The sequence below is a fragment of the Harmonia axyridis genome, chromosome 3, assembly GCF_914767665.1.
Source record: "Harmonia axyridis chromosome 3, icHarAxyr1.1, whole genome shotgun sequence".
In the NCBI taxonomy this organism is placed as follows: Eukaryota; Metazoa; Arthropoda; class Insecta; order Coleoptera; family Coccinellidae; genus Harmonia; species Harmonia axyridis.
In genome coordinates this window covers 23,281,081-23,293,510 of record NC_059503.1, presented here as the reverse complement: position 1 = coordinate 23,293,510, position 12,430 = coordinate 23,281,081, and the positions used below count along the sequence as shown (strand labels likewise).

Here is a 12,430-nt window from a genome sequence, read left to right as displayed (position 1 = left end):
ATTCTGTGGTTATTCCGTTCATTCTTCCACATCTTGTAGAACGAAATCGTGCGAGAATATATCAGAAACGCACAGTTTTCATGGTTATATTTTATTATTCTATGTTGGTACTCCGAACTTTCCGCCACGGCTTTATCTGTCAATTCATCAATTCAAATCAGTTCTGCCAAACAACATTTTTCAATGCAAAAATCACTAAAATATATTTATGGAAATATTTCATTAATTTCGATGAAAATGCAATTAATTAAAGAAAATAATGTATAATACTCGTACAGAAGGCTCATTCTACCACTCGTTCATTCCAAAACTCGCCACTTCGTGGCTCGTTTTTGAACTCTTGGAAGAATATCAATGCCTTCTGCACTTGTATTATAAATAACTATTCCTCTATTGTCGTATTTCCTTTAAGAAGCACTTTTTGAATAAAGCATAAAGTAATTCAAATCATGATCTTTTAAACTGTTTTTTATAATAATAATCACCCATCTGAAGTTAAAACTTCTTGGTCATATTTGTGAAACATTTGCAAGCTTAGGTTTATAGCGAAAGCAGAAAAATCTAGCCTTCTTTTATCATTACAAAATTCTATTCTGGACAAAATTTTTCTTATTACAATTTATGGGGTACAATTTTTGAACCATCAAACAGATTTTAGCACTTAAGGAAAATAATCAAGTTTTTCTGAATCTCTAACACATTTCGTTAAAGTTGTCTTATGCCAGCAGCCTGATAGAATTAAATTCAAGTCTCCCAAGATCATTCTTGTCTCAAAATTAGAAAAGCGAGAAATTTATTTTGAACAATGCTAATCATTCAAAACTATCGGGTAAAAATTCGAAAATTACTAGAACAAAATGATAACTGGTTGTTCCTTTAGAACAAGGTGGAAAAAAGTAATGAGAGTTGGTGAATTGAAAAGACAAAGACAGTTAAAATGCAGTGTTGTTTATTCAATTTTTTGACTTCAAATATGAGAATATGTATAGAAAATCTCAGAAGCACCTAAAACGCTAAAAAATTGGTAATGATAAATTACAAAATTAACAATTATAAATGTAAAAAAAATCGTCCATATAGGTAATCTGTTCAATTTTTTGAGATATTTCTTGAAGAAAACCTCCTTGCACCATCAGTAAAAAACACTTGTTTTCTGAATGTGGAGTAAAAATTTAATAAGCAAAACAGCTTAAAAAGAAAAACCACCATTAGGTGGTGGATTTGTGAAGTTTGATATACTGAGCATTCCATCCATGGTGGTGGTTGGTTTGCAGTTGAAAGTTTCCTCTTCTTCTTCAGAAAAGAAGTTTTCGATTATACCATAGGCCTTTTCGAGAACCTTCTCATTTTCATGGGTTTGCAAGCTCTCTATACTGTCAAGACCACCACACTCTTCTACCATAATAGCTATTTCATTCATTTGTCCAACTTTAGAGGCTGCAGTTAAGATATTTGCTAAGCCATCCAAAATGACAAGAACAGTCTTGGCATCTTTGGCATTCAATAAATTACACATTGGTCTTATTACACCCATTCCTACCAAGGCAACTAACTGTTCTGTTGTACCTCCACTGGTAAAGTTGGTTACAGCCCATGCAGCTTCCTTTTGTGATTTGAAGTCTCCCTAAAAAAATGTAAAATGAATATTTTTATTTTCAAGTCACTGATATGATTGCATTAGTTTTTTACTCACAACTTGTAAGATCCTGATCAGATATGGCATTATACCAGATGCTAAAACTTGATCCAATTGTTGAGGATTACCAGCAGTAATGTTAGATATAGTCCAAGCAGCCTCCTTTACAATGTTCAATTTGGGATGTTGGAGTAAACGTGGCATATACTTCAATAAACCAGCAGCGAGTACAATATCCGTCTGAAATTATAATGAATTTTTAAGATAATTTAAAAAAAATATATATGTATATATATATAAATGAATTTGAGAAACCTTATTCACAACATTGAGATGAGTAAGTATGACGTATATGTTCAAGTTGTTTCGCAATAAAATATTGATGTTTTATCAAAGCACAGTGTGAAATTACGAGTTCAAATATTGGATGGAGTAGCCCTCATTACTTTGTGATAGTTCACATCAATTTTAATATATTACTTAATTTTTTTCATTTATGTTCAAACTAGTGTATTACAATTCATGTTCAATGATTTTATTGTCAATAAACATCTTCAGATTATATAACATTGTTGATAATAAAGTCTAAGACAGTAATTTGAAATGTAGTAAACATCAGAAAATTCAGGTCATTGTTCAATAAATGTTAGGAAAAAAAAACTAATTTATGTATTTCAAAAACCAATGGCTAATAAGTATCCTTAACTTCCTATGAGTCCTTGAATTGAAGGCAAACCAAAAAAATGTATTTCTTGAATACAACTGATAATCATGAAATTGAGAAAATAATTTCCTACAATGATATTGAATATTTTTCACCATTGTTCACATAATCATTGTTTCTGATAATTTCTTGAAACTCATAAAGGATCCTGAAATGAATGACCTAGGATTGGAATACCACACCTTGATGTTATTCATTAAAAAATTTTAGTTATATTTTCATATATTCCTTCTTTGTTGAGAAAACAGATGTTAAAAGAAGGAATAATTAACCATAGTGTAAAATTCGCAGTGTTGTTTCTTTTAGAATATATATTAATCAGTTACCTGTACATCGTTTCCAGTAACGATATTTCCAACAGTTCTTAGTGATGGTGTCAATACTGTATTTTCATCACATCCCAAAAGTTCCACTAAAGTATTAACCATTCCAGTATCAATCACTGCTTGTATCTTTTCATTGGTTCCATCTGTCAAATAACTTAAAGCCCAGCAAGCATCTGCTAAGACATCTTTATCCTTATAAAGCAATAATTTTGCCAATGTTGGTAAAGCATGCTTGACAATTTCAAAATCTGGAGGGGGATTTTTATTACGGCACAAATTCGAAATTGCCCAAACTATGTTTCTCAACAAAGAAATAGGTATGTTTGGTGAATAATGAGAGATTAATCGAAGAAGATCTGTTAATACATCACACTGAAGAACTAAATCTCTTGTAAGAGGGCCATCACCAGCAATGTTTCCTAAAAATTGGAGAAAAACCTGTCATTAAGTGAATTACACAATTTGGACTTCATTTACACAATATTAGGATTGAGATAGAATAATGTGAAATGGATAATTCTTTTTTAACTATTATTAAATTTGACAGTTATAAATATATAAACGATATCCTGTGAGCCTATGATAATTAAAAATTTAGTTTTGTTTTCGAAATTTATGATGTCCATTATAAATCAAAGTTCAAGGATTCAATTTTATAAAAAAAAAATATATTTATAAACCATTAAGTCTTAAATTTTTCAATTTCATATGAATAATCAATTTCAATTTGAAAATACATTAGTATAATAAATTTGAATGCAGAGACCAAATGATTTGTTATGTTTTACCGATAGAAATGTAAAACCAGAGTAAGTCTAGTGTATATTTCATTAAAATTAAAGTAGAGAGAAAGATTATTCAGAAGTGGGTAACATCAAAAATCATCCACAGTAGCTACATTCTTGTACTTTAATTTATATTCTTTCCCTACCGAAAAAATTTGAAAAAAATGTACTTGCACATACGTTATTGAATATCTTTTGAAAATTATTGTTGAAAATTGACTACCAAATAGTATTTTTGTAGAATACTAATTAAAATCTTACCTATCGCCCAAACAGCTTGTTCGACAATATCCAACCTAGAGGACATCAACAGCATCTTCAATTTAGTCAAAGCCCCTTCTTGAACAACCTGTGCTGTTTGTTCAGGTGTACCTGATGCAATGTTGGTCAAAGCCCAGCAAGCTTCAAATTGAAGTGCAGGACTGAAAGAAAATAATATTCAATTTCATGTTTGATGAATTTGGTGATAACATACTTGTGAGATTTTTCTAAAAATTCAACACATTTTGGAACAACACCTAATCTGATCATATGATCAATTGGTGGGTTTCTTTCCCGGCTCAATATCTTTCTACAGGCCATTGTAGCATTAAGTTGAATGTCTTCGTCTTTGTTCATCATACCTACAACAAGCATGGCATTTAATATTCTTTCAAATCATCTTATGAAGAAAATGTGAATCATGATCTTACCAAAGAGGATCTCTTCAGTAGACATAGAAATTGGAGAGTTGGTTGAAGCACTACTCTCTGTTGGGGAAGTTGGTCCATCTTCTTCAATAGCAATATTTCTTCTCTTTAATAATTGTTCTTCCTTCTTAGCTTTTCTAAGTTCAACAGTTTGTCCAATCCGTCTCAAGCGCATTTCCTATGAGATAATAAAGTTTCTTGAAAAATATTGTCATCACTTGGGCGGAAATATTAACTCACCTCGGAATTTTTTCCTTTATTCTTATAAGATCTGATTCTTTCATCCGCCATAGTGAAGAAAATTTAAAAATCTGCCGTGTAAATTGAAATGAATTAGAAGAGAGGTTATCTCAAATATCAGTTGAATTGAAATATGGAATTCAAATAAAATTAAAAGTATGATAAATATTGATAATAAATAACTTAAAACTGCAGAATCGACTCACGTTTAGTTAAATAACAACTTAAAAACAGCAATCGAACTTAATGGTTTCCGTTAACAATGAAGTCTGTTCCAGAAAGATAAGTTTTTGTCTCGCTTTTTCAAATATGACGGAAATATTTTTAACCGCCAAAGTACTTCATATTCTTCTTCGTTGCTCTTCTTTTTACTTATTCTCAGATGTCTTCAAGAAGTCACTCCAAGGTAGATGGACAATAATCCTATGGAGTGTATTGTGGATTGCCTGCCCAGTATATTGCAAAGGGGAATATTTACTCTGTTTGATACAACAAATTTGAATGAACGCATTACGTGAACAAAAAACAAATCAGATAATGATCTCAGCCATCGACGTCGTTTAATATATAAAAAATTACTCCCTTTGATATTTTTTAATCTGCTCTGGTTGAAAATAATGGGAAATTTTTCATTTAAATGGCAATTATTCTCATTACAATTTTATAATAGTGTCTAATAGTAGTGAGTAAACGCAATGTTATCCACCGTCCTTTTCATTTTTCTCAAAGAAACCTTAATTGGGTCTAAATGTATCAGATCCATTATAATCATTCATATGAAATTTTAGTCGTAAATTGTCCAACTAATATTTGTTGAAATGTGCTGTGCAGAACGATTTCCTCCATTTCAACGAATAGTCGGACAATTTACGACTAAAATTTCGCAGAATGTGCATAAAGATTGACAGATTGACGGAGATTTCTAGTAGATTCCAAATGATCTTCTTTCAATTAATATATCTTTATTTAATATTGTAAATGTTTCAAACAAAAAACAAATATTTTCGCCATTTTCGAATGATCAATGACAGTACATGTACTGAAAACAAACAATTCAGCGGAAAACGTCAGAATTTCAAGGAGGATACAGATCTGTAATAATAAACAGGGGTTTCCAATTCAAATTCCAAAGTTGACTTCCGTACCCCCACAAGAGGGGAATTGAATGGAAGAGGTTTTGGCATAAATGAACTTTCCCCTCAAAACCATTAACCTTTTATTTGTAACATTATTTCCTCTTTTAGAGGTTTTCGACTTATTCAACTAAAAAAAATTATCCGGTATAGGTACGTGTCGGGTTCCAAGTTTCATGTAGGAGATGTGTAGGGATTACCACAATGTTGCTTTCCGCGTATCAGTCAAACATTAGGTATTTTGTGGCTTATCCTTCAACCAAAATAGAAAAGTGAACCAACAATATAATAGTATTTCTCTAATTCTGTGGTTATTCCGTTCATTCTTCCACATCTTGTAGAACAAAATCGTGCGAGAATATATCAGAAACGCACAGTTTTCATGGTTATATTTTATTATTATATGTTGGTACTCCGAACTTTCCGCCACGGCTTTATCTGTCAATTGACCATATTCACCGTCGCCATATTGTTATGCGACAATACCAACTACCCAGTGTTCCCAACGGAGAAATATTGAGTTTACTAGAAAAATTCCACAATATAAAGTTTATAAGTGAAGTTTATGTGTACCTTTTCTGGCTGCTACGCCAGATAGGCTTGTTTGGGACAACATTGTGCAAAAATTTCACCTTTTGGAAATAAAAAGATTAGTGAAAGGTGGTTTTCTGAACAAATTAATTGTGGCCGAGTGTATAAATGAATGCTTCGCTCCATTTTTGGAGATAGTCAGTGGAAGAATAGTCTTTATGGCTGATAGTATTTTTGATATTAGCGGTATTTTTGTAGTAAACTCAATATTTCTCCGTTGGAAACACTGGGTAGTTGGTATTCTCGCATAACAATATGGCGACGGTGAATATGGTCAATTAATCAATTTGCTTTAAAGAAATCAGTTCTGCCAACCACCATTTTTTAATGCAAAAATCACTAAATGATATTTATGGAAATATTTTATTAATTTCAATAAAAATGCAATGAATTAGAGAAAATAATGTATAATACTCGTACAGAAGGCTCATTCTACCACTCGTTCATTCAAAAACTCGCCACTTCGTGGCTCGTTTTTGAATTTTGAACTCGTGGAAGAATATCAATGCCTTCTGCACTTGTATTATAAATAACTATTTTCAAAGGCTATCTAAATATGTTATTGGAAAAACTATATCGAACCAAGTTATGTATGTATGGGGAGTTATTTATTTGCAAATTTGTATTTTCTGAATATGGAATCTGAATTTCGTCAGGTCGATTTTGAATGGAATATATTGAAATAAATATTTACTATATTTACATATTCGTATATTTTGCAACAAAACATTTTCTGTCAAATTTGTCAATTTTGTTCAGTTTTTTATAATCAAATTCTCACTTTCAGGTTGAAAATTGGCGCAGCGAAATTTTCTGCACGGAAATTTTAATTTTGCGGCTTTGTTCAGTTTTTTGTGCTCTTTTCAAATCTAAATGAGGATTTTCAAAATTTTGATATACAGGGTAAACGGAAGAACTTGAACTGTGTATAAAGGACACCGATTCTAGATACACCCCATTTATTGAGTCTGACTGCCTTGGTTACCAAGATTCAGGCTGATTCATGAATTTTGATCTTTTTTTTTTCAAGATCATAACAAGCGAACCACCCAGTATATTTTCTTCATATTTGGCACACATCTTTCTTATTCAAAGTTTAAATGAATCACTTAATGATCACAAGGAAATCCAGGTATGGATTAACAAAAAATTATGAAATGATTGTATTTTTAAAACAAGAATAAAAATCCTTTGCCGAAGAACGAGTTGTACTCGTTCGTCAAACTTTATCAGGTAATTTTTTATTTTCCTCACTCAAACTTGTTCATTTGAGGCAAAAACATTCAAACAAATTGAATTTCAATGAAATCACTCGTCCTAACGGACTCATTATATTATCAATCGGTTTGTTTTCATATTTTGCGAAATAAACAAGTTTTCATGGAAAAGAAAAAATTAACGATAAAATTTAAAGCACTCGAAGTATTACCTTTGATAATGTGTCTTCTTCTTCTTCAACAGCCTGTTTGCATTCACTCCTGGTCGATCTTGAGCCAACTGGTGCCAACATCGTCCGAAATTTGCTCTGATATCAACTAGCTTTTTAGTGGTCTTTCTACATTTCTAATATCTTGTCGTGGTCTCTATTGTACAATTTATTTAGTCCTTTGGCTGTCTTCCTGTCTAGCCACATGTCCCACCAAGGACCTTTTCATTTCCGCTATGCTATATCTATTACGTCTTCTACCTTTGTTATTTTTCTGATCTTTGAGTCCATCTGTGATAATGTGTAGAATCGAAATAGTATATTGTGCAACAAGTGGGGACAGTCCAACTTTTCTCGCGAGTGTGGAAGTTTGTGGCACGAGCCTGAAAGGCAAGTGCCGCAAACACATGCACGAGAAAAGGACTTTCTCCACTTGTTGCACACTATACTTTTCCTATAACTGCACAAATTTCAATAATTCAAGTAATGGACTTGATTAAAATCAAAATGGCCTTTGTTGACAGTATGTGCTAATATATTGCATTTCCATAGAAACGACTCAAAAGCCCAATTTCATTGGTCCACCATGCGAGATGTGGGCAAAGTGCCGTGAGAAATAATATTTTCCACAGTATGAGCAATACATAGTTTTGAAATTGAGTAAGCTATGAAGAATACGCTACTTTTCATAGCAGTTTTAGGAAAAATTTAATATTCAACTTATCACATATTATATCGGATTCATTAAAAATATTGGTTTTCTCTCATTTTACAGCACCAAATATGAATAGTATCTAATAATGAAGTGTGGAAGTCTATCTAATATTTATATTATTATTGCGATTCAAATTCTAGTATTTTGTACTCATTATTAACACAGAGTCGATAACGATATAATTACTTCTGAGGTTGAAATTGAGAATACATATCTAAAATACAGAATGAAAAGATGAATCCTAGTTGTAACCGTCGCATTCGCCAAATTGTAGCATCTTTAGTTTGAGTATCAGGCAATTCGCAGAACAATCTAGTTCAGGGTTTCCCAAACCATGAATAATATTATCATGTCCCGATGTCCCCTGTGAGTGTTCAGTGCATTTTATTTCAATAAAATATTTTATGTCATAAATGTTTAACCAGTTTTTTACAATAAAGCCTCGAATTTCGGAAAAAAACCGCGGAAGCAAAGTTATACGCCTATGTACATTTAACAAAGTGTTACCGTATATTGCTAATATTCTCTGAACTCAGATTAATTCATCTGTATTCGACCAAAAATAATATCTTCCTCTATCTATACTGTATATATACCTTTTATCACATGATCCAAAATGAACAAGTCTTCAAAAATAGAATACGGAAACTGGTTTTGGAATGCGAACCCTATAAAATTCAAGAATTTCTCGAATACTCCTACTCTTTCAAGAAGTTATATTGATTGGATTTATTTTTCTTTTGTATGAAGTATTTTCCTTTTATTGTACTCAATAACTGTGATCAAATGAATAAATTACTATTACTATAGGTATACTAAAAGTAGTTTCTTAATGTTCGGACCTGAAGCCGCCACCTTCCCTAACAACGTTACAGGTTACTTGTTGAGCCTGCTCGAGCTCTCCCTTCCATTCACCAATTTGCAAGAGATCCTTCAGGAAAGGCTTCTAGCGTAACCATGACCGCCGTAGCTGACGTCACGGTCATCGATCGCTCGTTGACGCAGGACCAAATAGGCTGACGTCAAGGCAGCTCTCACAGTGGAAAAAAAAGACGGGGTTATTTCAGGAAAAGCGGGCCTCTTCGGAAAATGGGTAGGGAGGGGCAGGGCGTAACCCCGGGCGAGGAGACGGCCTTGACCCGCCATACGTTTGATAGTTCAGTGGATAATTCGGGTTGGAAGTCCTACTCTTATGATGATATTTATAAATAAAAGTGAAAAGCACTGACTTGACGTCAGGAGTGTTTATGCGCATTAAATCGACTATTCCGCCTTTAGAGATCACAGAACTGTATATATGGTGTTCCTAAATTGGAGATACGAAGGAAAATGAGAGATTCCTTGTATAATTTTAATAAAAAATAGGTGCTACAAAGGAAGTATAATTTTTTTTTCAAGTTTTTGTCTCGTAGCACCTTCCCTTCACTAGATAATTAACTTAAATTTGGCATAGATATTCCAATTAAAAGTTTTCATCATGAGATAGGTATGCTAATTTTGAATGCAAATCTAAAGAGTGATATTATTTCTGGAACAGTGTCCGTTTATTTCCCCAATAACTTTTTTCAGGTGGACCACTTGTAGTGTAAATGTAAAAAAACTTTTGTTCAGTACTACACCTTTTAGTTTCTTCTAGTTTTGTCGTATCTGCTACCGATTTCGAGAAAAAATTTCAAACAATTCTCGATCCTCAGGAAAATCCAAATTATTATAAATATCCTCTTAATAAGCTGTGATGAACAAATTAATTGTAAGTTTTCGTACTTATTTACAGAGCAAGTTGAAATTTCGAGAGTATATAGGGTGTTCCTCAATTGTATAAAGGAAATGAGAGATTCCTTGAATAATTATAAGAAGAGAAAGTCCTATGAAAACAAACTCTTTGTTTTTGAGATACAGAATTTTCTTGTCTTCCTAATTTTTTATGATGATTATAGCAGTTTATCGAATATTTCTGAATCTCTGGTACAGATTGGGTGAATAAGTACCAGAACTTATAATTGATTTATTCATCACATCTTACTAACAGGATCTTTAGAATAATTTGGATTTTCCTCAGGGTTACTAGAAAATTGTTTGAATTTATTCCCTCGAAATCAGTTTGAAAAGGCGTGAGATATTTTTCATCAAAAATTGAAAAAGCAATTTAAAAATGATTTTTGATTTGAAATATCTCAGTGGCGTACCATTAATTCTTTCAAAAAATGGGAAAACAGACTTGAAATTGAGAGCATTGGAGAGTTTGTTCAAATTCATGTAATTTTTCCAGGAAATTTCCTATTGAGAATAAAACCGTTATTTTACAATCAAATTTAGTCTTCTGAATACAAGTCTATCTAGAAGTAGATTTCATCTTCATGTTCATAATATAATAAAATTAGTTAACTTACTCAATAATGAATGGGAATTATAAAAATGGGCATTTTTTCAATGAGAAAACAGCTATCGTATACAGGGTGTTCAATGGTCAATTAAAGCATCTCGCGAGTTATGACAGAGGAAACAGAATTCTCTTTTTCGAATACTTCATCAGTGAATAGTACCTGAATTTGTTAAACATCTAGGCGCAAAATTCATTACAGACATTTGATGCAGCTACCCTGAAACAAAAGCGCAAAAAAGCTGTCGGGGACCATCTAGAGCTTTTCTGGGACACTATGTAGAAATTTACATAAAATTTGGTATGAAAACGATTGCATTGATTCAAATCAAGCTTGATTGAGTCAAGCGGAATTTTTAATAGCAGACATAGTACTTCCACTAAAAAAATAATTTTATATTCTGAATTTTTAGGGAGCTGTTATCCCCTATTAACCCATTCTTACGCTAGTGACTGCAGACGCGCCTCTCAGGGTTACCTAATACCTCTTACAGCTCCTGAATATCTGCTCCAGAAAAACCTTCTTCCCCTTCTTAGCGTTCATAATTATGCTTGAGACCTAGCCTCGAATCTTGAATCTAGACACATCTACTGTGATACGATATTGTTTAGTTTTTGATGAAACAAAGCACTTGAGCTTTTGAGCGCTCGTTTATTAATCTGTACATGGAGACCACAAAACTTTACGTATACAGGGTGGTCCAGATTTTAGTGCAATAACTTTGGCATCGGATAGTTCATGGAAAAAAAATTACTATAAACATATATATCCTAACAAGCTCCGTTTTTTTCGAGATACAGGGTGTTAAAGCTAAAGAGTGGGGGGCATAATTAAGCAAACCCTATACCTAAAATGAATACTTCAAGAGTTATCGAGGGAGATTTTTAAATGAGTAAAAACCGCAATTTATAACTGTGTGGAGTAGTCTGTTACACAGAACACAGAAAGAAATAAAAATTAGATGTTTCGATAACTAAATGTGACATTCCAAGAATCATAATGGGTTATTCGCAATCGAAAATTGTATTGGTTTATGGATTTCCCAATAACCCCAACGAAAAAATAGTTATAATTCATGAAATGTAAAATATAGTTATTTAAACATCGAATTTTAGTTTCTTTCTGTGCTTTCCGGAAGTCAAAGACTCCACATAGTTAGGAATTGCGGTATTTCCTCATTTGAAGTTCTTCCTCGATAACTCTTAAAGTCTTCATGTTAAGTGTAGGTAGGGTTTGCTTAAGTAACCCCCACTTTTTTGTACATAGTATCGGCTGAAATAATAAAAAATATAGGTTCTTTGAGAATCTTGAGTTTTGATTTGAATTGTTCAAGTTCATGATCTTCTGATAAACACCCTGTAGATTAATCGTCCAAACTGTGAACAGATTCATAATACTAAGTATCTGCAGAATCGAAAATGATAAAGGTTTTTAAAAAAAAAAAAAAATTTCTGCAGAAATATTAAAAAAAATCTGAGACCCCGTCACCACCATTTTTACATAAGAATCCCATTAACTCATGAACCGTTAAGTTTTCACCCAAGGTAAGACATATTGCTGAAATTGCCATGAAAGAAGTTATCTGATGATCCAGTAAAATATTGGGTGTGCCATTTGAAATGAGGAAGTAGTAGTCTGCTTCTAGTATAACTGGAAGTTGTAGAGATCTGAAAATATTTTAGGGAGAAAGATCATTGTTTCAAACCCAAACATGCAATTTTTCAGCAAAAAATTATGATTAGTTATTCATAAACGTCTAATAGGCCATCGCAGTGATTCACTCT

General features: G+C 32.4%; 1 protein-coding gene across 1 annotated transcript; it reads right to left on the bottom strand.

The window, feature by feature from the left end:
- Positions 1-932: 932 nt before the first annotated feature.
- On the bottom strand, positions 933-4,763 carry LOC123674719 (importin subunit alpha-1-like). Its single transcript, XM_045609715.1, has 8 exons — positions 4,607-4,763; positions 4,401-4,471; positions 4,164-4,338; positions 3,947-4,094; positions 3,733-3,893; positions 2,687-3,105; positions 1,694-1,876; positions 933-1,624 (listed from the first exon to the last, which is right to left on the bottom strand). Exons 2-8 carry the CDS (start codon positions 4,449-4,451, stop codon positions 1,190-1,192), a joined length of 1,572 nt encoding a protein of 523 aa, XP_045465671.1. The 5' UTR covers positions 4,452-4,471; positions 4,607-4,763; the 3' UTR covers positions 933-1,189.
- Between the last annotated feature and the right edge of the window lie 7,667 nt (positions 4,764-12,430).